This window comes from Podarcis muralis, chromosome 15, assembly GCF_964188315.1.
Source record: "Podarcis muralis chromosome 15, rPodMur119.hap1.1, whole genome shotgun sequence".
Classification (NCBI taxonomy): Eukaryota; Metazoa; Chordata; class Lepidosauria; order Squamata; family Lacertidae; genus Podarcis; species Podarcis muralis.
Genome location: NC_135669.1, coordinates 33,582,600 through 33,609,954, shown reverse-complemented (window position 1 = coordinate 33,609,954; position 27,355 = coordinate 33,582,600). Strand labels below are relative to the sequence as shown.

Below are 27,355 nucleotides of genomic sequence, written 5' to 3'. Positions count from 1 at the left end.
CCAATTTTAAGCTGGCAGTGTTCTCACTCTCTCTCCCCCCCCCCCCAATGTTCCAGGGGTTGTTGATTAACCTGTCCACAGATCTCATTTTGAGCTTGAAATAAACACCAGGTTGCAGAAATCCGATCCCACCATGGAGGAGAAAAAGAGGCGAGGCGGGCGAGGGGCTTTGCGTGACTCATTAGGGATGTCATGTTGTTTAGAACACAGAGTCCATTCAGCATTTTAGCAGGGTATTTGCTCTCCTGGGCCTTTTAATATTTAAGATGTAATGTACAGTATTTTGATTTCTAGAATGAGCATGTTTGCGCGCGCGCACACACACACACACACACACACACACACACCATTGAGTTTCAGTGTAGTTTTATTGATCGTGTGGCTTTGTGCTGGCTTTACACTCTTTTTTTTGTGCCTCTGCAGCTTCTGTATTGATTGTTTTAAGGATATACAATATTTTTCCATGTATAAGATTATATTTTCCCCTATTTTTTCAAGTTTAAAATTGGGGGGGGGGGGTCATCTTATACATGGATAGTGCATTTGGGGGATCTCTTTATTTGGAGTCCCCAAAAATAGAGGTTGTGTTATACAGGGAAAAATACGGTGTGTGTGTGTGTGTGTGTGTCTCCTTTCCAAATAAAAAAAAAAGTCCAAGGAGACTTGCCTATTAAAATAAAGTGTACTTCAACTGTAACAGAATAAATTAGTGTTCACACACAAAGACACGCACAAACACACCTTGCAGCTTCCAAAGAATAATTGGTGCTGATAATGCCAGGGTTGGAGGTTCAGTCCCCATATGGCCCAGCTGCATATTCCTGCATTGCAGGGGTTGGGCTAGATGATCCTCAGGATCCCTTCCAATGCTATGATTCTATTTTTCTAATTCATGTATAAGACATAGCTCATTTAAAACTTGTAGAAAACATCGGAAGGCAGCCCTGTTCAGGGAAGGTTCTTAATGTCTGACATTTTATTATTTTGTATGTAGTGGTACCTCGGGTTAAGAACTTAATTCGTTCCCATATCTCAGCTGCTTAGAATTCAGCTTGTTGCCTCGATTGTTAGTACAGTGGTACCTCGGGTTAAGTACTTAATTTGTTCCGGAGGGCCGTTCTTAACCTGAAACTGTTCTTAACCTGAAGCACCACTTTAGCTAATGGGGCCTGCTGCTGCCGCCGCACCACCAGAGCACGATTTCTGTTCTCATCCTGAAGCAAAGTTCTTAATCCGAGGTACTATTTCTGGGTTAGCGGAGTCTGTAACCTGAAGCGTCTGTAACCCAAGGTAATAATAATAATAATTTATTATTTATACCCCACTCATCTGGCTGGGCCTCCCCAGCCACTCTGGGCGGCTTCCATAAAAACCAAAAATACAGTAAAATATCACACGTTAAAAACTTCCCTGAACAGGGCTGCCTTAAGATGTCTTCTGAATGTCAGGTAGTTGTTTATCGCTTTGACATCTGCTGGAAGGGCGTTCCACAGGGCGGGCGCCACTACCGAGAAGGCCCTCTGCCTGGTTCCCTTTAGCTTTGCAAAATACAGGTACCACTGTATTTTGCTGAAAGCCGCCCAGAGTGGCTGGGGAAACCCAGCCAGATGGACGGGGCATAATTATTATTATTATTATTATTGTTGTTGTTGTTGTTGTTATTAATGAATGCTCTCTCCACAGCTGAATGGCAATGCCTCTTCAAAAGCTACCTGCCACAGAGAGTTGTGTATTTGTATCTTGGTGCTTTTAATTTGTGAACAACCCCAGGAGACATAGTTAACGGGGGTGGGTGGGTTATATAAATGCCATAAATAAATTTATTATGTTTCTGGGGTGTGTGTGTGTGCGCAGTTTAAATCCCTGGAGCAGGAGGAGAGAGCTTGCCCCCCCCCATAGAAATCTCTCCCCATTAAAGAGCGCATTGCAAAGTTATGTTGGTGCCCTTCCTTAGGCACCCTTGCAGTTTAACACGTGGTTTGCCCTTAAGCACCGAATTCCCCAAAAGGGTATTCTGCACATGATCAGATGCAGCCTCTCTCTCTCTCTCTCTCTCTCTCTCTCTCTCTCTCTCTCTCTCCTTACCCCAGGAGCAGAGAAGACTCTTCATGGCAAAGAATTCTGGGGCTCATCCATTCTCAAGTTCAACCTCAAACTGGGAGAAGAAATGGTAAGATAGTCATAGGAAGGAACTTGTGGGATGAAAGCATCCTTTTTCTGTTCTTTTTTAAACTTCCCAAATATAGCCTTGTTAGCTGCCCTCTCTTCATCCTGCTGTTGATCGCTCTCCTCCTGCTTTTAGGGATTTAAACTGCACAGATTAAGCCATCATCCCTCCGATGTTCCTGTGTGCACTCTCTCTCTCTCTCTGCAAGGGCATATCTAATAAAAAGATGAGAGGCTGTTCAAAAATTCACTTTAATAAGCAGTGCGGTGGGTCTCTGAACAGTCGTCTCCCGACGGATGCACATTTTACCTGGTACATGAAATTGCTGTTCATCATCACAGTGGCAGAGGTCTGGGACATGATGTCCGAAGGTTTCATGCAGGCAGCATGGACTAAGGCGGTTACAGCGCTGATTCCACAAAATGCTCTTTGCTTGCTCATGTACTCATTTTAAATCTTTTGTGGGGCCTACTTTGACAAATGCTCTCAGAAGAGTTACGTTAAAAATGCTCTTTAAACAACTAAAGAGCATAAGACAAAACATCCAGGATTTGCCAGCCTCTGCACACACCTTGCTAGCTGGGCTAGCAAGGCGCATTGTCTAGGGAGATTCTCAAGAGCCACATAGGGATGGCTGGAGGACCACATTCAGAGAATCAGAGAATCATAAAGTTGGAAGGGACCCGAGGAACATCTAGTCCAACCCCCTGCAATGCAGGAATATGCAGCTGTCCCATACGGGGTTCGAACATGCAACCTTGGTGTTATCAGCATCACACTCTAACCAGCTGAGGACCCAGCTACACTCATCAATTATATCGTTTTAACTGTGTTATAACTGTGTTATAAACATGTGACACCAGATGGCACTGCAGAGCCGTGATCCATCACCAAGGGGATTTTGCATTGAGAGCTTTTATAGCGGGTTTTTCTATTAGTGTAGGTCCAACCTGAGTCCTTGGGCCTGAGGCTCCACATCCCTAGGCTAGATGGTAAGCAACCCTTGTAACACCATGAGCCATGTATCACTATGAATGAACAGTGAAAAGGACATCTGGATTCCACCAGCCTCTCTTCTAAATAAGGATGGACAAATCTGTCAATTTCAGTTCTCTCAGCTTCTCATATTTCCAAGTCTTCAGTTCTTCACATTTCTGCTATGCTTGGTTCTTGTTTAAACATGTTTTTGTGTGCAATTTTGCCCAATACACACACTTTTGCAAGGCAGTTTTCCTTCTTTGTGTGGGATAAAAGGTAAAGGTAAAGGGACCCCTGACCATTAGGTCCAGTCGTGACCGACTCTGGGGCTCCCTCGGCCAATAAAGCGCTCATCTCGCTTTATTGGCCGAGGGAGCCGGCGTACAGCTTCCGGGTCATGTGGCCAGCATGACTAAGCCGCTTCTGGCGAACCAGAGCAGCGCACGGAAATGCCATTTACCTTCCCGTCGGAGTGGTACCTATTTATCTACTTGCACTAGCGTGCTTTCGAACTGCTAGGTTGGCAGGAGCAGGGACCGAGCAATGGGAGCTCACCCCGTCGCGGGGATTCGAACCGCCGACCTTCTGATCGGCAAGTCCTAGGCTCTGTGGTTTAACCCACAGCGCCACCCGCGTCCCTTCTTTGTGTGGGATAACCAGCCTCATATAACTGGCATGCTGATGTCTAATTAATGCAGGAAGGGGTTCATGCCATAGAGTAAGCCAGTGGTGAGTTTTTTTGGGGGGACGCAGGGGTATGCATACCCCTAAACATTTTATGAATCTAAGTTTGGTCTCATTGAGGGGCAGTATTTCAATATGAGTAGGAAAATGAGAGTACCCGTAAACATTTTTTTTTAAAGAAAAAAGCACTGGAGTAAGCTGTCCTGTCAGGTTTAGCGAGAATCAGCTCAGACTACATGGTTCTCACAAGCCACTATTGAGCTCCTATGTCAATAACTTAAGAACTTTCACCCCTGTAACAAAACCACGTTTTACTGCCAGTGCAACTTTTTCTGAATGCTGTATGGAAAAGCACATCACTCTGACCTTTGGTGAGTTTGTAAGTAAACCATTTTTAACTTACCAAATGTGACTTCTTTTCCTATGCTGGAGGAAGAGGCAAAATTTGGAATTCACTTTGAAGGGCATAGTTTAAAGGTCTAACAACCTATATTTCCACGCTTTACTTTGCTGAATGTTTCGTGGCTTTAAATATCCACTGGGGTCCTCTCACCAAAGAGTACTTGCTCCAAACCTGGATCTTGGCATTCAGGAATTTTCCTTCTTATATACCTATTATTTTTTCCTTGAACCAACTCTCTGTATGTTAGCTTCACTGGTATATGCCTTTTCATGCGCAATTCACCCCGTATTTAGAACACGTTAGGTGGCTGTAGAGCTGTTTTTTGAGATTTGCAGAAGTGCGGATTTTGGGGGGGCTGCGTGCGTTTGGTGGGCTTGCCTTTAAATGCTGACTTAATCCCATTTCTCCCCCCTGCCTGCTTCTAACACTAGTATAGTATTTAAGGTGTGGGGGGGCACCCTCTCTTGCTTTTTCTGCTAAGGCCCTGAGTGCAACTGATGTGAGTCACAGATGCCAGCAGGTGAGCAGAAGCCTATGTGAAAATACTCACCCTGCCCTAAATCAAATCCCTCAACAAATGGTGGAGGGGTCCTCCCTCCCTCTTCCAGTTTCTACTTCATTCTCCAGGCTCCTCTGTTCCCTTTCGTGACCTCCTCTTTCGTAGGAAGCGAGCAATTTAAACCAGCCTCTGAGGCTGGCAGGGGAACCTTTTGTTGAGAAGCAGCGGACAAAAGCAACCTCCCTCTGGTTACCTTAATTCCAGGCTGCCATTACCAGGCATTCCTGCTTTTCGATGGCAGTCAAAAGGAGTTCGCCACGGGAGTCAAGATGTGGGGCAGCTGCAGGTTGAATGGCTGCAGAAGCAGGGAAGGATACACACCCTTGCCTGCCACCACTGCCAGAGTGCTTTTAACACAGACCCTGAGTGGGTGGATGACACTCGCAATTATGTGTAATGGATTCTTAGTGGATGAGCTGGCACTGCTCGGACAGGGTGCGCAGGCTCCTAGCTTCCCCCTTTCACCAGGAAGAGTGTCTTGATTTTTTGGCTCCTGATGGTGGGGAATTGCTGCCTCTTGATTTTGGTTGGAGTCTGAAAGCTCAAAGCACACGGGCAGTTAGAAGGCAGATGAGTTGCTGGATAAGATCTGCAGAGCCCTCCTGCCTAACACGAAACCGTGCAAAAATGGAGCTGAGTGCTTTATGCCCATTTAGAGAAATCTTGCATCTCTGCACGTTTTAGTACTGCTGGCTCTTAATTTATTTTGCCGCAGACCAAACCCAGCATGAACCATTGGAGACTAAGCTGATTCCATTGGAATCACAGACAGATGGGTGGGTTTCCCTGGTTGTGCAAGGCATATGGAAAGTGTGGGAAAAGAGTCTGTTAAACCTTTAAAATATCCCCTTCAAAGTTGCTTCCATACTTCCTCTCTTCTCTTGACATGGAAAGGCAGCACATGTTTGGTAAGTTAAAAATGGCTTACTTACAAACTCTTCAAAGGTAAGATTCATGTGCTTTTCCATGTAGCAGTCAGAAAACACAGGCAGTAAGACTTAGGTTGCATAATGGTGTAGGTTTCTAAATTATTTGTATAGAAACAGAACGATGGCTCATGTAAGGAGGAGGTCTGAGCTTGGAGCAACCAGCTCAGAACTCCTTACTCATAGGAGTTCCCATAGTGGAATGGGAGAACAAAGAGCTCCAAATTTATTGGAAATCATCGAGAACATTGTTCAAATGGACCAAAAGTTCATTTAGACCAGCAATCTACTTCCACAGAAGCCAAATCAGAGAAGCCACAGAAGCTGGGCAAGAGGGCATCTGAAAACCTTGATCTTTTTTAGGTCACCTCTTATTTTAATTATTATTTGAATGTTTTAAATAGCTGTTTTAACTGTTTTTACTGACAATATTTTTTTAAAAAAATCTGCTTTGAGGGTTTTTGTTATTTTTAAAGTCCAGCAACATACAAATTTTATGAAATGAAATTTAAAGTATGTGTGTGTGCATGTGTGATGGAATTGCATCTGCTGGAGCGAAGATGGGATTTGGGGTGAATGCCAAAAGCCTTGCAGATGACAAGTGTCGTATTGAGAGAAATCCCCTCGTGTCGGTGTTTCCATCTGGGGCACAAAAGTCCATTGACTTCCACGTCATCCGGTGACCAGAATTTTAAAAATAGAAAGAAAAACAGCTAAAAATAGCGCTGGGAGGATTTTGGCAGCAGAGCAGTGCTCGAAAAGAAAAACACCCTGCGATGTGCCCACTTTCAGCTGAAACATTCAGACCCACGAAAGCTTTCGTGGTGCTGGCACAGAAGGATGGAGGCTTATTTCCCTGTGACCCTTCCTCTAGCTTTGTTTTGTTTTCAAATCCTGCACATTCCTCTCTGCTCTTCCTGGATTAGTTCCTTGCAGTGCTAAAAACACAGGGCGAGACGGGAACCATCACTTTCTAAATGTGCCTTTCCCCCCATCTTAATCCTCTAAAAGCCATGCCTTTGGCTGGCATCTGCAGCAGGGCTTAGCCAAGGCTGCTTCCCCACAGCCTTACACTGTTTCCTCGCAAGCAGGACCTGAGCCCAAGAGCCATCTGCCCTCCTGCGGTTTCAAGCAGCTGGTATTCAGAAGTATGGCTGCCTCCAACTGCGGAGACAGGGCAGAGCCATCCTGGCTAGTAGCCATCAACCGCCATCTCTTCTATGAATCTGTGTAATCCTCTTCTAAAGCCATTTAGGTTGGGGACCATCACTGCCTCCTGTGGCAGGGAGTTCCATAGTTTAAGTATGGGCTGCCTGAATAAGTACAGTGGTACCTCGGGTTACAGACGCTTCAGGATACATACGCTTCAGGTTACAGACTCTGCTAACCCAGAAATAGTGCTTCAGGTTAAGTACAGTTCCAGGTTAAGAACGGACCTCCGGAACGAATTAAGTACTTAACCCGAGGTACCACTGTACTTCATTTTCTCTGTCCTGAATCTCCCAACATGAAGCTTCATTGGTTGCCTGTGAGTTCTAGTGTTAGGAGGGAAGAAAAACTTTTCTCTCTCCGCTTTCTCCATGCCATGTATGATTTTATAAACTTCTATCCCGTCTATATTTTAATTTATTATTTATTAAATTTGTATACCGCCCTTCAGACGTCTATCTCAGGGCAGTTCACAGCCTCTTACAGTGGTGCCTCTGGTTAAGAACTTAATTCGTTCTGGAGGTTCTTAACCTGAAACTGTTCTTAACCTGAGGTACCACTTTAGCTAATGGGGCCTCCCACTGCTGCTGTGCCGCCGGTGCGCGATTTCTGTTCTCATCCTGAGGTAAAGTTCTTAACCCGAGGTAGTACTTCTGGATTATCGAAGTCTGTAACCTGAAGCGTCTGTAACCCAAGGTACCACTGTACTTGCTTTTTAAACCAAGACATCCCCAAACGCTGCCATCCTTCCTCAGAAGGGAGTGGCTCCATCCATCTGATCGTTTGGTTGGCACTTTTCTGACTCTACAATATCCTTTTTGAGCTGAAGTGACCAGAACACCACACGGTATTCCAATTGCAGTCGTACCATAGATTTGCTTTATTTTCAATTCCTTTCTTAATGATCCCTGGCATGGAATTTGCCATTTTCAGAGCCGCTGCAACCAAGGTTGACATCTTCACCAAGGCAGGCAAAAGAACTAGGAAATGTTTTCTGGCCTTTCCACCCCCTCTCCAACACAACACAACACAACACAACACACAACACACAACACACAACACACAACACGGACTTGCAGTGCAAGGGACTAATAGGCCAGAGGCAGCAACAGGAGGAGGGGAGGGAAAACCAAAAGCTTGTGTGAGGGAAGAGGCAAGTGGAATGGATCTGAAAATAGGCAGTGAGTCTAAACAAAGCAGCATGCCATATTCCTAGGGGGCTCTCACTTAATCATCTTGGCATTCAATCAGTGCCCTGAGCTGCTGATGGGCTCTGAGGGGAGAAGAGGAGCTGCTGATTTTACAAATACCTGCTGCCTGCTGCCTTGTAGAACTGCAATAACTTAAGTGGGACCTTGCTAGCTTATACTAAAGGTCCACCAGCATTTATATTTCTGGGAAGCCCACCGAAATGGTGTGTCTCAGGGGTGGGGAACCTCTAGTCCAGGGTTTCCCAAACTTGGGTCTCCAGCTGCTTTTGGACTACAACTCCCATCCTCCCTAGCTAGCAAGACCAGGGCTCAGGAAGTGATGGGAATTGTAGTCCGAAAACAGCTGGAGACCCAAGTTTGGGAAACCCTGCTCTAGTCGATGAACCAGACTTGGCCTGCTAGGGGTTCAAATTGGGCCTGGGAGGCTGTTTTCCCCAAACCATGCCCAATTGCCTCACACATGGAGATACACAACCAGATGCCTGAAAGACAGCTCTGTGTTCAATGTTAATTGGGTGTAATTAATTGGGGGTGGCTAAAGGGCACTGAAATGCATTACACTGTTATTTTTTTAGCTACCAGCAGGTGGAGCTGTTGCTCTTCCTGACTCAGTTATAAGGAATGTTCTATGGAAAGGAACAGTGGTCCTGCCCTAGGTGGGCCAAAAGGATTAAGAATTTTGATGCTGGATTGCTTGCGTTGATCATGGATCTAAAGGTCCCTGTCATGTACCATCATATGTACTACAATACTTCCAATCTTTGTTATTTGAAAATGCTGATTGTGTAAATAAGAAGCCTGAGTAGCGTTGCTGCTGGACAGGATTATGCTAATAAATGAATTTTAACACTAGGCAGATGCTGTTTTGAGCAGTGGGTTGACATGTGTTTTGACAGCTGAAAATGCCAATTTTAGCATATACAGTCCAGGCGCAACACTTTGGTAACAGACTCTAGACAGGGAGGCTCTAGCTGTCCCGGGTGACCAGATGCAAAAGGGAGGGGCTGTGGCTCAGTAGCAGAGAGACACAGCATTTTCCCGGCTTGATATCTCTGGAAGCTAAAAGGATCACAAAGCAGGGCTGGGGAAGACCTGTCTTGGCATGAGAACAGATGCTAGTCCCAGGAACAGGCAGATCAGGATCTGTTATTTTGGGCAGAGACGCCTGTGCCACAGTAGTCCATCCTCTCATAACTTCCGGATTTGATTACTGCAACATGCTTGATTACTGCAACATGGGGGGCTGCCCTTGTAGACACCTTGGAAACTTCAACTGTCCCAAAACGCGTTTTCCTTTTTGTAAATCAACCTTAAGAATAAAATAAGATGGAATCGGGATTAAGGGGTTTTTCTCGGGACATGTGTTGTGTGTCCCATTGATGTGGTGGTTTTGGTACTCGTCCTTCTTCTGGTGAGAAATGGGGGATCGGGGAGGAGGGCCAGCTGGTGAGGAGTGAGAAATGTCCTTGTTTTCATCTGAGGAATGTTGGAGGGTAGGGCATTCTCTCTGGCAGACCACAAGTTGCGGAATTCCACCCCATAGAGGTGTGTTTGTCTTCTTCACTATACAGTGGTACGTTGGGTTAAGTACTTAATTCATTCTGGAGGTCCGTTCTTAAACTGAAACTGTTCTTAACCTGAAGCACCACTTTAGCTAATGGGGCCTCCTGCTGCTGCCGCGCCACCGGAGCACGGTTTCTGTTCTCACCCTGAAGCAAAGTTCTTAACCCGAGGTGCTATTTCTGGGTTAGCGGAGTCTGTAACCTGAAGCGTCTGTAACCTGAAGCGTATGTAACCCGAGGTACCACCATACAGGTTTGGGCGAATGCTGAAAACACATCTTTTATCCTGATGTTTGATCCCTGCACTGTGTGTTTTCAGGACCTTCTCCATTATCTGTGATTGTGATCTGTTTTAGCTTTTAATTTTCAGTTGTTGTAACCAGTGCTTTTTTTTCTGGTGGGGACGCAGGGGTACACATACCCCTAAACATTTTGAGCGGCAGTATTTCAATTTGAGTAGGAAAATGAGAGTACCCCCTAAACATTTTTTTTAGAAAAAAAAGCCCTGGTTGTAACTCACCCTGACACCTGCTGGTGAAGGGCAGTTTAATCTAATAATAATAATAATAATAATAATAATAATAATAATAATAATAATAATGCTTCCTGTCTGCTGGATGATTTGCAACTAGTCATCAAGGATGTCTGATTGCAAAAGTGAAGAGCACATGCTTCTGACTGCAAGTTCGTTCCTCAGCATCTCCATGTAATAATAATAATAATAATAATAATTTTTATTTATACCCCGCCCTCCCCAGCCAAGGCCAGGCTCAGAGCGGCTTACAAGCAATAATAAAAACAAGTTGAATGAATACAACTTAAAAACAAGATTAAAATACAACATTAAAATATTGAAACATTAAAATATTAAAATGCCTCATTAAAATGCCTCATTGCAGGAGGAGAAGGAAAAGAAAAAAGAAAGAGAGGGAGGGAGGGAGGGAATCAAATTGGCTCCAAGCCAAAGGGCAAGCGGAACAACTCTGTCTTACAGGCCCTGCAGAAAGAAATCAGATCCTGTAGGGCCCTGGTCTCATGAGGCAGAGCGTTCCACCAGGCCGGGGCCAGTGCTGAAAAGGCCCTGGCTCTGGTTGAAGCTAATCTAACTTCCTTAGGGCCCGGGACCTCTAGGGTGTTGCTATTTATGGACCTTGAGGCTCTCCGTGGGGCATACCATGTAGGAGTTAGGTTCCTGTCTGAAACTGGAGAAATTACTTTAATTGTTGGACTTTTGTTCCCATCAACCCTAGTCAGCACATCCCATAGTCAGGGGTGATGGGAATTGTAGTCCATAAAATCTGGAGGGCATCATGTTGTCTGCTCCACCCTTTGAGAAAGTCCTGATCTGGTTCTCTGGATTGTGGCCCAGCTCTTTACTTAAAGGTGCCAACATGCCAAGAAAGGAAGACACTTCCTGTTCCTCCAAAGAGGTGCATAGAAAAGGGAACTTTCAGTCCTTCACAGCATTTTTTCCCACCAGCTTGCAGCTGAAATTTCCCCGCTGTGGTCAGTAAGTAGAACACCACCTGTCTGCTTTTGAGAAGCTCCCTTAGCCAAGCTGAACCACTGTCTGGCCCAAGTCAGTATCATATGTTCCAAGTCTGTCCACACCTCTGGGTTGCAGAATCTCCATCGTGGTTTTACTAGAGCTCCTAAGATCTGCCACCAATGGAAGCGAGGGGGCAAAATGGTTTCCCATGCAGCCACAGCAGGAAACCCACATGACCATGTTTCAAAAAGCAGTTTGCTGGCTGGCATATTTCACTGAAATTTGTTTGTTTTCATAAAATTTATGCACCGCTTGATTGTAAAGAACCTCAGGTTTACAGAAGGAATAAAACGATAAAATTACTGTCAAAAACAATTATTTGAAACATTTTTAAAACCTGCGATGAACTTTAAAACACGTCAAGTTTCTGCATTTCTGGGTAGGCTTGCCTAAGCAAAGACGGTTTTAGCAGGGGCCAAAAAGAGTAAGGGGAAGACGTCTGCCTGCTGTCAATAGGCAGGGAGTTCTACAGTGTACTAAAAGATTGATTTCTTACAAACTCAGAATGAATATTATGTGGCACATGTAACTGTGCCAGTTTCACAGACTGAAGCAGTCAGGTGGTCATATATGAGGTAAGGTGATCTTGAGAGTTAACTCATGCGGTTGCTTTCTCTCCATTTGGGTACATATTGTGTTAAGTTATGGGTGAACATATCAGACGACACAGAGATTCTTCAAACAGCTCTTGTTTATTCACAGGGCAGAACTGAACTGAAGGGGCCAGCCAGCCTGTTTATATAGAGCTCCACTACAACGCAACAGTAACCACTTTCTATAACTATCCAATCACTGAACGTCACTTTCAATTCCTTATTTGCATATGTGGACCTGAGTGAAAACTATCTACAGTATCCCCCTGCTGGCCCAGGGTGAGAACTTCAGTACATAACATATTGTCACCTGTATGCTCTTAAATCAGGAATGAAAAACCTCTGGCCCTACAAGTGTTGGCAGACTTACTTTGAAGTAAACAGCCTGTGCAGGTGCTGATTTTAAACTCCCAGGTATGTTCGTTTTAAATTATAAAAGTAGTGGGTTGTATCCAACTATGTTCAACCCAGAGTGGTTTCACTGAAACTGATAAATCTACTGTAAGTTTGTTATGCCCATTAACTTCAATGGGTTAATCTGAGTAGAAATGCCACGTAAAACCTTTTGTTTTTTATTCATGATTGAAGGGTATCCAAACAAGGAAGTGTTTTATTGTAAACATGCCTGGCACATTTTGGCACAACTGCCTTGATCAAGAGCTTATTCGCATATTTCTCAGCAAACTTGATCAAGAAATCTCTGTTGCAAGAGAGGTTTCTCGATCGTGTTTGCAAAGAAATAGGTGAATTAGCCTTTGGTAAAGGCCATTGTGCCATCTTTGAGACGCGCTGCTCTTTCTTGCATGATGCCTTTCTGTGTTGCCTGGTTTTTTGTTTGTGTGTGTGTGTGTTTCCTTTTTAATTCGTTAACATTTACAGAGAGGTAGCCTCTAATGAGTAGTCCATGAAAAATAATGACACATTTGCACTAACCAGGCAGTGAGTGAATGGGTACTAAATGTTAGCAAATCTAAACTGTTCAGCTTCATGATGATTTGACATTGCATTGCACTGTTTAATTGAATATCATTGTAATGTTGTTGTTGACTGCTTGAAAACTTCCCTGGAATGGAAATGTGAGCAAGTTATGAAAAACACAATGCCTGCTGCTGAAGATCAAGCCGCTGTGAAATAAGTTTGTAATCCTTCTTATCCCAGTTCCCCAGCAGTTCTCTCTTTTCCAAAGGTGTCTGCTCTTTTGCTAAGGAAACAGCTCTACAAGGAGAATCCTCCCTTCCTGAGGCTGAGTTGTTAATAATGAAATGACAGATGGCTTTTATCTATAAGGGACATTCCTTCTACCCCGCTCTTAATCCTGGGATTCTCTTTGTGGGCAGCTGAATGGTTCAAGGCCCTGCATTGTAAAAAATATCCATTAAGCATTGCAAGTGAAGCCCAAATCCACCAAGGGCTACTCTGCACCTGACTGTGCACTAAACGTTAGCAAATCCATTTATATAATGCAGATAGAGTCGAGAATTTTTATTTTTCAAAAACTCAGCTCCCTGTTTGAAAGGCTGGGTGCGGTGGAGAACATAAGAGAGAGCCTGCTGGATCCGGCCAGCCGCATTGTGTTCTCAGAGATGCCTATGGAAAGCCTGAAAGCAGAACCTGAATGTAGCAGCAATCTCCTCTCCCCACCTGCGACTGGTTTCCAGAAGCACAGAACATAATAATCGTGGTTGGTTCTTGGTTGCTGCTGATAAACCTTCCATAATCCTCTTTGAAAGCCGTCCACGTTGGCGGCCGTCACTGCCTCCTTGCCGGAGGGAGTTCCATAGTTTAACTATGTCCTGCTTGAAGAAGACTTTTATTTTCCCTTCGGCTTCGCTGGATGCCCCTGCGCTCTAGTATTATGAGAGGAAGGAGAAACAAAACAAAACAAAACACTTCTTATCTTTTCTGCACGCTGTGAATAATTTGGCTGCTTTTTACTCGCGCTTTCTGCAAACGAAAAAGCTCCCAAATGCTGCGACCTTTTCTCAAAGGGCTGTTACTCTTTCCCCGTGATCATGTTTTGGTTGCCCCTTTCCCTCCAAGCTCTACACTGTTCCTTTTTTTGGGGGGGGGGAGGAAGATGCGTAGCCAGGATTCAGTGCGAGCCCCCGCAGGTTGCACCGAAAAGCCAACCTCGGAGCTAATTTTCAAAAGCGGACTTGGGGGAGTTAAAGAGCCCCTGTTGACAGCTGGCAAGCCGGCCGGCCAATCCTAGCTGAAGCTGCTTTGCTGGCCACGCCCCCGTCCTTTCCCTTGCGCTCGCTGATTGGCGGAGCGATGGAAACCCGGGCAGGCGCGCGCCCTTCCTATGCTCCATATATAGAGAGAAGCGTAGGGTTCAATAGAAATGTGAGTCTTTTTTTCTGGGGTTTTTTTCTCCCCCTTCGTTCGATCGGATTTGCAGTCTGGATTTGCGATTTTCCTCTAGTGCTCTGCTAGACGCAGGACCTCAGCCAGCACCGGTTGGTTGTGAAAAGCCCGAACTGATTTCTTTTTCCTGCTTCCCATTATTTTGGCTTAATAATGGCCAAAAGGAGCTCTTTGTTCATTCGAATAGTGGAAGGGAAAAATCTACCAGCCAAAGACATGTGAGTAAAACAAGCAAGCCAAGCTTTTTTTCCTCATTGCCCACCGCTTGTGATTGTTGTTGTTATTTGATCTCTTATTTTTCAAACCCCAGTTCTTTGTTGCTGACGAAGCTAGTGGCGGTGTGTTTGTGATCCTCTGTGTGCTTTACTTAGAAGTTCCACTGATCGCAATGTTTTTTGGTAAGTGTGTGCAAGATTGTAGGCATCGAGTTGCATCCAACTGAAACCTACTCGGAGTAGACCCACTGACTAGACCTATGTATGTCCATTAATTCCAGTATTCTGTGAGTATGACTAATGCTGGATACGGCCCCTTCCCTCTTGCAGATCAACACCATACATTTTAAGTATATCTGTTGCACATTCAAAGCACATAACACTCCCCAATGGATTTTGGGAGCTGTGATTTGTTAAGGGCGCTGGGAATTGTAGCTCTGGGAGGGGGCAGCTCCAGTTCTCCGGATTCTTTGGAGGAATCCATGTGCTTCAAATGTGTGTTCAATTTGCTGTAAATGTGTTGTGTGGGTCTGCCCTTTGCCTCTCTATTGTATGTTAAGACTTTGGTAGCTTTTTAAAAAAGAATTGTGAAATAAGTTTCTCTTTCTCAGTTGGTCAGCTGGTGTTTAAAAACATATTGTAGAAGCTTTTCTGCTTCCTCTTTTGGGGCTGAAAAACAAAATCTGTACACTCTGATTCTAGGGACAGGGTTTGCTTTTTCCCCTCCTGAAAAATCTAGCTTTGCCTTCCCCAGTCTGGTGCCTTCCCGACGTTGTGTCACCCAAAACATCTGGAAGGTACCTGGTATGTAACGGCAGATCTAGCCTGAGGAAGCTTACTTATTACCATTTAATTAAAACACAAGCTTGATTGTCAGCCCCTAGCCAACACCTTGTCCTCATTTCAAGCACATTAATTTCTTTCTGTGAGATCAAAAAACGCCATTAACTGCATGTTTTCCTATTCTGTAACAATAAGAAATCAGTTTTGATGAAGAGGTACATCCTATCTCCCACAAACAGTTGCATTCCCACACCAACCCCACCCCGTCTGCCAAGCCAGCCTCATCTACATGGCCAAATATGTTCATAACATTCTTATTTATTTTTTATTTGCTGTCTGACACTGAATTGTTATAGATTCCGGAGGGGTAGTTGTATCAGTCAGCGGCAGCAAAACTGGCAGTGAGTCCGTGGCTCTCTTGAATGGCTCATCATGGCATAAGCTTCTTCTGCCTGATGATGCCACATACAGAGTTATTACAGGCACGTTTCTGAAGCAATTCCCAGTCTCTGCATGAAAGTTGGGCTTGAGACGTAAACTCCATTGGCATGACAAAAGGACAGCACAACATTCAATGCACCTAAAAATAGCAAAATGGCCTGATCGCTGTTAAAACGTATTTTCCTCCCTCGCTCTCTCTTTCTCAAATCGGGGCTTAAATTGTGCCAGATTTCATGCCAAAGCTTAGGCTCTGGAATCTGTTTCGACACCGGAGCTAAGAGCTGCTGTCACCTCTCTTTAGAAATCCTTAATCCAGCACTGTGCAGGATAAACATGATTCTGATGAAATGAGGGTGGAGAAGAAATAGGAAGCAGATAAAAAAATCTGCCAGGCCATAGGGGGTCAAACACTGCAAACTCTTACTTGATTTGTATTATAGCAAGATCCCCATTTGCCCATCGCTTTGAAATCCACCCTGAAATGTTTTCTTTGTGTCCTTTCCCAGGGATCTTTCCAAGGTATTCCTCTGAAGGAAAAATATTGCATTGGGACTGGCCTGCCAGGATGTTGTAGAAAAGATAGGAGTTCTGTTAAATGACAGGAGTCGAAATTTTAAAAACGAAAACACAGTTTTTAATACCAAGGGCAGAATGCATGGACTTGCTTCACTTTATTCCTGCAACAATCCTGTGAAGTATGTTAGCAGGACCAGTTAATATCTTTGCAGGAGCTTTATTGAAAGCGTCCTGGGTCCCAAAACTACTATGCTTTCGCCTGCCCTTCTGACATGCTTGCCTCACTTGGAACGACTACCCAATGGTTTAAAAGAATCCCTTAAGAATCAAAATGGAAATGGGCTTCACAAATAAATCATCCTCACTGACCGCTGTTGGGACTAGTAAAGAACTTGGCGAGAGTGCTTCTGAGAGTACAAAGGACTTAATGTATCTCTTTCAATAATTTCTCAGTTCTCTTTAGAGCAGTCCTGTAAGATGGGCATGGATTACCCCCAAAGTTCAGGTTTTGGCAAGTAGGGGGCAGAAAGATGAACGGTTGCCTAAGACCTGGTATTCCTTGCATGGCTATTCAGCAGAGAGCTTGCTGTTCAACAAGGCGAGCCTATTTTTAGGATTTCAGTGATTTATGGCAAAGTTCTGAAGTAAGGTCTTGAATGTGAAGTCTTCTATAAACTCCCAGAAAACAGGTTCCTGATGCATATAGTCAGTGCTTTTTTTTCTGGGGGGGACACAGGGGGACGCATACCCCTAAACATTTTGTGAATCTATGTTTGGCCTCATTGATGGGACAGTATTTCAATATGAGTAGGAAAACGAGAGTACCCCTAAACATTTACTTATTTTTTAGAAAAAAAGCACTGCATATAGTAACTTGTACATAAACTGTATGCGGGTAAGATCTGCAAGTATAACCATGCACAAGTTATGCGCAAGAGAACCCTGCTTTTTGAAGTGTCTCCAGTCACGCACAGAATTTGTTTGCACAATGTCTTCGTGCTCTACGTGTAAAGGGGGGGCAGTGTGCACTAGGCCTCTGCTCTCTGTGTGCAATATGTATACATCATGCACATACAACTCTCAATGTGTACCCCATCATTTGATGACATTTTTGCCACAGTTAAAGCACTGTGTCACCACTCTAAACTGTCATGTCTTCCCCAAAGAATTATGCGAGCTGTAGTTTATTAACGGTACTGAGAGCTGTTAGGAGATCCATATACTCCCCTCCCATAGCTACAATGCTAGAGTGGTTTAACAGCCTGCCCTTCTTTACAGGAACCTCCAAAACTTGTTGCTCTGTAAGAGTGAATAGAGTCCTCCTAGACATGAATTATGTGAATGTGGCCTTGGTGCTTTATGGAAGGCCTTGGGGCAATCTCAGGGTGGAGAAGCTAAATCTTCTAAAGAAAGCATTGCAGTAAAATTTAAAAAACTCTATGCAGATATTTGCAAGGACAGTATGGAGAAGAACAAGAAAGGCAATATTCTTTGATGCAAACTTTCTGAAATCTCTGAACTTAAGCTCCCTTCTGAGAAAGATGTGTAGTTTCCTTTGCTTGTGGGCTTGGCTTGCAATTATAATGTGGTTTTGATCCAAAGCAAAATGGGTTACTTCCTATACCTTAAGAGGCAGGTGGTTGGTGCAGAACGTCCTCCCCTTCACAATTGCAGCCAGCTCTTAAGTGTGCTTGCCTCCGAGGTGGCCTAGATTTGCTGACCACATTGTGCTAGAAAGTGGAAGCCTGTTTAAACCTTCCCTTATCATACTGATCTTCACCCAAGTGAAGGGAAACATTGTAGGGGGCAGCCTGCAGTTTGAGGAAATGGCTTCTCCTCCCTCCCCCCTAAAAGAGAGACTTGGGCCGCATTCACACTATATATTTAAACCATTATCATACCAGTCATGGCTTTCCCCAAAGAATCTGGGGAGGGTTCTGAGAGCTGTTAGGAGACCCCCAACCCCACATTTAAAGGGGCAGGGGAAGGCCAGACAACACAGGGATGGGGGAGGGTGTTGTGTGGATGCCCCTACATTAATGGGAGGGAGACAGGCAGGTGCAAAACTACATCTTGTTCTTTGTGTGCGGACAAGCCCAGATTTCTCATGTTCAAGGTATTTGGTTGCAGCGCATAGTCTGGCAATCACTTATTTAGATCCTTCTGTTATCGTGTGTCTCTTGAACCCTTTTTCTGGCTGCTTTCCTTCGCCGTGCTTCCCCCCCCCCCCCCCCCGGTATCAGGAGCAGCTGATGAAATAAGAAACAAGTCGAAGGGGTGGGAGGCCTCGCTTCTCTCCTCTCTCAGCTTCTCTCCCCCCCCCCCAGTTCATGAATGCCCCGGGTCAACTCCCTGCATTGTAGTCTTCTGTGACAGCTGAAAAGGCTAGTCCATTAATATATTAAAATGAGAACTTTTCTCTGGAAATGTCATGGTGCCCTGTGAACTGGATGAGAGCCCGGGCAATCCCCAGCTATTATTGGGTCCCCTCCCAGCTACACTAAGCTTTTTCTTCTTGTCTGCCCTCTATTACTGTGTGTTGGGCTGAGGCCTACAGAGCTGAGATAGTGGAGCCATAGGGAGCCAGTGTTTACATTCAAGCAGGGCAGAGCGGTACAGCCTTTCCAGGAGGGTACCACTTCAGATTGTAGGGGTGTGTGACTGATAAATTGCATTTATATCCCACCCTTTCCGCCAAGGTGGCATAGAATTGTAGAGTTGGAAGGGACCCCGCTGTAATGCAGGAATAATGCAGGAATCTCAGGTAAGGTATCTATGGTAGATGGCCATTCAACCTCTGCTGAAAAACCTCCAAGGAAGGAGAGTCCGTCACATCTTGTGGAAGTCTGTTCCACGGTCAAACACCTCATACTGCCATAAAGTTCTTCCTGATGTTTATTCGGAAGCTCCTTTCTTGTAACTTGAATCCATTGGATTGAATCCTACCCGCTGGAGCAGGAAAAAAACCAAGCTTGCTCCATATTCTATGTGGCAGCCCTTTGAGATATTTGAAGATGGTGTACACGGTTCTCTTCCTGCTCCTTTAATCCCCACAACAGCCCTGTGAGGTAGGTTAAGCTGAGAGGCAGCGACTGGCCTCCAAGGTCACCCAGTGAGCTTCATGGCTGAGCCCCGCTCTCTCCCAGGTGCTAGTCTGACATGCTAACTCTGGCATAGGCAAACTCTGGCCCTCCAGATGTTTGGGACTACAATTCCCATCATCCCTGACCACTGGTCCTGTTAGCTAGGGATGATGGGAATTGTAGTCCCAAACATCTGGAGGGCCGGAGTTTCCCTATGCCTGTGCTAACTATTAATGTTTCACTTTTTTGATGTTGTATTTTAATTTTGTTTTTTAAGTTGTATTCATTCAACTTGTTTTTATTATTGCTTGTTAGCCGCCCTGAGCCCAGACTTGGCTGGGGAGGGCGGGGTATAAATAAAAATTATTATTATTATTATTATTATTATTATTATTATTATTATTATACCACACTGGCTCCCTTGGGCCAGGGAGGCAGCGGGAATCCATTTTTGAGCTTAGGAAGTTCGTCTCTGGTACCAAAAAGGGTGCAGCTTCCCTCAGGAGAAGGGAAAGGTTCGATCCTGCCCCACCCCACCCCCCTTGCTCTGACCCTGTTACTTATTGGGATTCCTCTGCCAACACTGCAGTTATGCTTTAAAAACAACCTCTCTCCCCCACCCCCCACCCCCGCTCTCAGTGGTGGCTGGTCTCTAAGTAGGACAGAAGACAGAGTCACTTCCGATTGGTTGTAAGCAAGAAGTCAGACAGGTGGGGGCTGGTTGAGGGCAGGCCAAGGTTGGTGAAACAGTGCCTTATTTGCCCTTATTTGACCAGTCCTCGCTACATGTCATGTGCCGTTAGATGCATCTTGTGTGGAAACAACTCTATGCTCAGTCAGTTGAGCATGAGACATCATCTCAGGTTCGTGGCTTTGAGCCCCACATTGGGCAAATAATAATAATAATAATAATAATAATAATAATAATAATAATTATTTATTTATACCCCACCCATTGTTGGGCGGCTTCCAACAAAATATTAAAATACAGTATAAAATATTAAAATACAGTAATGCATCAAACATTAAAAGCCTCCCTAAACAGGGCTGCCTTCAGATGTCTTCTAAAAGTCTGGTGGTAGTTGTTCTCTTTGACATCTGGTGGGAGGGTGTTCCACAGGGCGGGTGCCACTACCAAGAAGGCCCTCTGCCTTGTTCCCTGTAACTTGGCTTCTTGCAGTGAGGGAACCGCCAGAAGGCCCTTGGCGCTGGACCTCAGTGTCCGGGCAGAACAATGGGGGTGGAGACGCTCCTTCAGATTCCTGCATTGCCGGGGGTTGGACTAGATGATGCTTGTGGTCCCTTCCAACTCCGATTCTATGAGGCTAGAATAGGATTTGCAGCAACTGTGGGCCCCATTTGGAAGGTGGAGGGAACTAAAGAAGCAAGGAGGGGAAGATGGGAAATCATGGTGACAAATCACTCTTGGTATATTTATGTGGCCATCTAACTTGTTTAAAAAAATTAACCTGCAGTTATGCACCTAATCTTCTTGAAATGTTATAGTCGGCTTACAGCTAGTCCTAATAGAAATAGATTGCAGCCTCAGGAGAGATGCACTTTGACAGCCCTTAGTTTGCATACATAACTCAAGACAACAAATACATGCATGCAAACTATTGCATGCAGTCCTGGTCTATGGCCTTCATTCTTTCATGACTGCCATGTTTACAAAACCAAACCTCAGCAGGTTGAAGTGTGATGGTGATGATGATGATTGATTACCTGCCCTTCACCCTAAGATCCCAGGGTGACTTATAGCAATTTAAACTTCCCTATTAAAGGCAGTTTACAAGAAGTTGCAATCACAGGAATGGGGTGGGACCAGAAAAATATATATTGTGTGTCAAAGGCCATGGCAAAAAGGTGTATCTTCCTGTATCTTCTTTGACTGCCAGGGACGACTCTTTTTAATGTTTGCTCCATTAACATTTTTTAAAGTGACAAGAAGCTCTATATCTCTTGGTGCACACCTTGTGACCAGAACATCCTTGACAGTGGAACCTTTATTTCCTTGCCTGCTGTCTCAATTGCGTTGGTTGGTTTTATTGTGGGATTGTTTTTAGCTAATAATAATAATGGATGCTACAGACTAACCTCCTTCCTGTCATGCTGATATTTTATGTTCAGGAAGTACTGTGTTTGGAAAAGGATTTCTGCCACTTCATGTAATGTTGGTTGTTTTTTTTTTTAAAGGTTAACTGTAATCTGTCAAAAAGTTGGCATGAGTTTTCGATTTGCAAAGCATTTTTTTTTTTAAAAGTACTGTGTTTTGGGTGGGAGGGCATTATCATTCCTCCTTTCAGGATTAGGCACACTGAAAGCTGTCTTTCAATGTCCAACTCTTGGTCTAAGTAAAGGTAAAGGTACCCCTGCCCGTACGGGCCAGTCGTGTCCGACTCTAGGGTTGTGCGCTCATCTCACTTAAGAGGCCGGGAGCCAGCGCTGTCCGAAGACACTTCCGGGTCACGTGGCCAGCGTGACGAAGCTGCATCTGGCGAGCCAGCACCAGCGCAGCACACGGAAACACCGTTTACCTTCCCGCTATAAAGCGGTACCTATTTATCTACTTGCACTTAAGGGTGCTTTCGAACTGCTAGGTGGGCAGGAGCTGGGACCGAAAGACGGGAGCTCACCCCGCCGCGGGGATTTGAACCACCGACCATACGATCGGCAAGTCCTAGGCACTGAGGTTTTACCCACAGCGCCACCCACGTCCCTTTTAAACTCTTGGTCTACCTAGCTCAATACTGTCCATCGCAGTGGTGGGAAGCCTGTGTCCCTCCAGATCTTGTTAGACTGTCCAAGTCCCATCATAGGATTGTAGAGCTGGAAGGAATCACAGCTAAAGCATTCATGGCAGATGGCCATCAAACCTCTGCTTACAAATCTTCAATGAAGGAGAGTCCATCACCTTCTGAGGGAGTCTGTTCCACTGCCGAACAGCTCGTACCATCAGAAAGTGCTTCCTAATGTTTAGCTGGAATCTCCTTTCTTGTCATTTGAATCCATTAGCTCGGATCCTATCTTCTGGAGCTGAAGAAAACAAGATTGCTCCATCTTCCATGTGACAGTCCTTTAGATATTTGAAGATGGCCCTCATACCACCTCTCAGTCTTCTCCAGGCTAAACATCCCCAACTCCTTCCACTGTTCCTTATCAGGCTTGGCTGCCCTCCTCTGCACACATTCCAGCTTGTCAACATCCTTCTTAAATTGTGGTGCCCAGAATTGGATACAGTATTCCAGGTGTGGTCTGACCAAGGCAGAATACAGTAGGACTATTACTTCCCTTGATGTGGACATTATGCTTCTGTTGATGCAGCCTAGAATTGCATTAGCTCCCCCCCCCCCGCCCCCGCTACACAACATTGTTGAATCAGGGCTTTTCCACATTTTGCCCTGCTCTTTCCAGGCACTGGTCCACACTTAAAAGCTCCAGGTCCATGCAGTTTGTTTGTTTTCTGTCCTGAGCTTTCCCCAAGAAAACCCGCTCTTTAGTGCTCAATCGCAGCAAGCAGCAGTTTGGGTTTCCTGCGGACTGCTGATTGCTCTCACTGAGCTTTAAAGAGCGGGGTTTTGCGGGGAAAGCTGTGGAGCTAAAAGCGGGGGGGGGGGCGGGGTTGGTTGGATACAAAGCTTTAAAGTCTGGTATGGTAAAGGTAAAGTCTGGACTGTGCCTAGAAAGGGTGGAGGAAAAGCAAGTGTGGATAAACCCTCAGTCCCAGTTAGCATGACCATTAAGGATGAGAGATGCCAATTTATGTCAGAATGCTGTTTATTGATTATAAGGTAAAGGTACCCCTGCCCGTACGGGCCAGTCTTGCCAGACTCTAGGGTTGTGCGCTCATCTCACTCTATAGGCCGGGAGCCAGCGCTGTCCACAGACACTTCCGGGTCACGTGGCCAGCGTGACGAAGCTACTCTGGCGAGCCAGAGCTGCACACGGAAACGCCGTTTACCTTCCCGCTAGTAAGCGGTCCCTATTTATCTACTTGCACCCGGGGGTGCTTTCGAACTGCTAGGTTGGCAGGCGCTGGGACCGAGCAGCGGGAGCGCACCCCGCCGCGGGGATTCGAACCGCCGACCATGCGATCGGCAAGTCCTAGGCGCTGAGGTTTTACCCACAGCGCCACCCGCGTCACCCTTATTGATTATAACTCGGCTTTTAATACCATCCTTCTGGACATTCTTATTAAAAAGCTGGTGGACCTGGACCTTTCCCCTACCATCTACGATTGGATTAAAGACTTTATGAGCAATCATGCACAAATAAATAGTGAGGATTGGGCCTGTTACATCTACCTCTCTGAAGCTCAGCGCTGGCACCCCACAGGGATGTGTGCTGAGTCCCTACCTGTACTCGTTGAATACATATGACTGCATTTTATCTGATCCATCCACTGCAATTATTAAGATTGCAGATGATACCACCATAAAAAGGTAAAGGTAAAGGTACCCCTGCCCATACGGGCCAGTCTTGACAGACTCTAGGGTTGTGCGCCCATCTCACTCTATAGGCCGGGGGCCAGCGCTGTCCGCAGACACTTCCGGGTCATGTGGCCAGCATGACAAGCTGCATCTGGCGAGCCAGCGCAGCACACGGAAAGCCATTTACCTTCCCGCTAGTAAGCGGTCCCTATTTATCTACTTGCACCCGGGGGTGCTTTCGAACTGCTAGGTTGGCAGGCGCTGGGACCGAGCGACAGGAGCGCACCCCGCCGCGGGGATTCGAACCACCAACCTTTCGATCGGCAAGTCCTAGGCGCTGAGGCTTTAACCCACAGCGCCACCCGCGTCCCACCATAATGGGTCTAATTACAGGTGGAGATGAATCAGCGTATAGGGAGGAGGTTCAAAAAGTCTCCACATGGTGCCTAGAGAACAACTTGCACCTAAATATCAGCAAGACAAAGGAGATGGTGTTGGACTTTTGGAGGAAGAGAGAAGAACTAGCCCTGTTGTATATCAGGGGTGTGTGTGTGGAGAGAGTCTCTTCCTTTAAATTCCTGGGAGTTTACTTTAGTGAAGACCTCACTTGGAAAATCAATACAACCCAGGTGGTTAGGGAGGCCCAACGGAGACTCCATTTCCTCAGGGTCTTGCGAAAGAACCATGTCAAACAAAAATTGATGATCTCCTTCTACCAGGCCACAATAGAAAGTGTCCTTTCATACTGTATAACAGTGTGGTACACTGGTTTGACAGTCATGGACAAGAAGGAAGTCCCTACAGAGGGTGGCGAATACGGCACATGACATAATGGGCTGTCCTTGGAGTTGGCTAGATGACATCACGGGAGACCGCTGCCTCAGGAGAGCGAGGAAAATTCTTAGGGATGACTCAATTCTTAGGGATGAAAATTCTTAGGGATGACCCCTGGCCAGCACTTCTTTAATCTCCTACCTTCGGGCAGGAGATACAGAAGTATAGTCAGCCGCACCAACTGGTTAAAGAACAGTTTTTATCTGTGGGCTGTTGGGCTGCTGAATGGGAAAAAAATAGTGGTGTAATTGACTTCTGACAAGCACACAGAGCATGAACAAGACTGAGTGTGTGGGGGGTGGGGCTTGTTTAATTTCACTGCACATAGGTGGTGTAGTGACAATAAAGGTTTATTATTATTATTATAATATCTGAACCTTTTGCATGCAAGGCTGGGGACATCAGGCTAAGTCCCAAAACAATTGCAAACAACGAAGCGCTGCATACCTTCGACATCATGGAAGGACTGATGAAGCCCCAAACTCACAATACATTTTCTAGCGCTGAGCCTGCTGAAGCTAGGATGAGAAAATGGCTCGGAGCCCTGGTCGTCTCTATAAAGACATCCCTGTGAAAATCCTGCTCTAGAGCAGGCAGCCCAAACGGTGGTGCGCTCAGGGGCTCTATGGAAAGTCTGGGAAGGACAGAAGGAGGGACGGCTGCAAATGGTAGAGCTCAGGGGCTGCTCTGTCCTTCTGAGAACTTGTGATTCACCTGCAAGGTGAGCGTGACAGACCAGAATTGTGGGGAGAGGAGGCACTTGAAAGGACTAGGAAGGATTAGGAGTATGAAAGATGGAGAAGGAGGAAGCAGATAAAGAACACGGATGAAGGAAGCAATAAAAATAAAACTGAAAATCTGGCATGCATTGCATTGTAACCGCTGCAACAGGAAGAAAAATCATGATGTGGTTTGTCTGGACCCTCTGTAATTTTTAAGCAGTCGATGGGTGGGGTGCGGGAAGCTTGAGTAATATAAGTACCAAGAGAGTTCCCTGCCCCAAGCAGCTTACAATCTATGCAGTTAGGTATTGAGTAGGGTGTCAGCAACTTGACTTCAGTGAAACAAGACAACCGACGGATCAGGCAAAGGGTTCAATCCCAGCATGCTGTGGTGCAGTCAAACCAAGAGGACTCGAATCATAGCTAGCAAACATATGTATTTTGCAGCATTTCTAAACTTTATTTTGTGCCTTTATGGGGGAAAAAATGGTTGAAACGTTTTGGCCTCTTCTCTTACGACTCCACATATTGAGTACAGTGGTACCCCAGGTTACATACGCTTCAGGTTACATACGCTTCAGGTTACAGACTCCGCTAACCCAGAAATAGTGCTTCAGGTTAAGAACGTTGCTTCAGGATGAGAACACAAATCGCGTGGCAGCAGCGGGAGGCCCCATTAACTAAAGTGGTGCTTCAGGTTAAGAACAGTTTCAGGTTAAGTACGGACCTCCAGAACGAATTAAGTACTTAACCTGAGGTACCACTGTACATTTTACATACCCGCTAAAGTTTCCTTGTTCTGGTGACTAATATTCCCCTTTGAAAAAGAAAACAAAGAACTTCACTTCAGCAACGTATTATAGAGGGTCTCTTACCCCTCCCACTTCCCCCCGCCAGTGTACCTTTTACTGGAAGGCTCTCTGGGTAATTGGAAACCTTGTGGATCTGTCAACAAAGCATAAAACCTTACAGAGGGAGGAAATGATTTTGAGTGTGACCTTTTAAAGCTGTTTATTCAATGCTAACAGCCCGGAGACCTCCAGAAGAAAAACATGTTTTGTTATGGGTTGAGGAAGTTCTTAGCCTGTACTCGAGATTGGGCAGAGGAAAAAAAGTGGATTAAATATATCTTTCAGATGAACAAATTACGTAGAGATCCTCTGTTGCAAGCTTCTTTCCCTCTGAAGGCTCATAGCTGCTTTCCTTTTTTGATCTCTTTCTAGTAGTATTTGAGGCCGTCATCACATTCCTTCCCCGACTCAATTTTCCTCAAATGTTTTGTAAGATATCCTCATTCTCTGTACGGCACCACGCTCAGAAATCTTTAAGATGGACATCTGCCTTAAGCGAAGTTCTTCGAAGGTCAAATTGTTGGGTTGTATAATCAAAGCATCCATACCATTAAACCCTTAATTATGTTTATTTGGAAGGAAAGCCCCTTTGAATGCAGTAGAACTTACCATGGGGGGTATTTGGAGATTGCAGCCATGCATGTGGACTAGAAACTTGGATATCTTTCAAAATGAAAATTGGGAGTTTCAAGATTTTCTGCTAAGCTGGGGATGGAACTGTTGTGTTCCTATGGTTTCTTCCATATTTAAGCAAGTAGGTCCTACCTCTGTTGACTTGATGAAACTGGCAAAGATTAGGGTTGGTACCGAGTAACTGGGGGACAGTTTGGTTGGTGGGGAGATGGAATGCCTGTAGTAAGTTTTCTCACAAAGCTTTCTGAGTCCTCACTTTCTCTGTGTATGGAAGTGCTCTGTGAGAGAATGTTCTTGGGTGGAGGCCAATCTTCTTTGTGGTCCATTGGAGGAAAATGTTGAGCCAGGAGCAGACCGGTTAAAAGCCTCAGCCAAAAATAGTTTTCGTGTGTGTGTGTTTTATGGTAAAAGAATGCATACAACAGAAATAAGATTTAAAACAAGGGCCTATCAAAACATAAATGTGAGCACACTCAAATATTACAAAGGGCAGATGTGTTTTGACATCAAGTCTTCACTAGTGGCCAGAATTATCACCAGATAGTAGGTGGGGGCAGGAAGTTTAAAATGGTACCTGAGGAGAATACGTATCTTATTGTGGCTAAATCTGTATTCTGACACTCACCCTTAGGCTTAAAA

The 27,355-nt window shown here is 45.2% G+C and overlaps 1 protein-coding gene across 1 annotated transcript in view; it reads left to right on the top strand.

Annotated features, from left to right (window-relative positions):
- Positions 1 to 14,165: 14,165 nt before the first annotated feature.
- LOC114585364 (ras GTPase-activating protein 4) overlaps positions 14,166 to 27,355 on the top strand; it is a 53,124-nt gene continuing 39,934 nt past the window's right edge. The window contains exon 1 of the mRNA XM_028707938.2: positions 14,166 to 14,426. Coding sequence (XP_028563771.2) covers positions 14,362 to 14,426 — 65 coding nt within the window. The 5' untranslated portion in view covers positions 14,166 to 14,361. The remainder of the gene's footprint in view (positions 14,427 to 27,355) is intronic.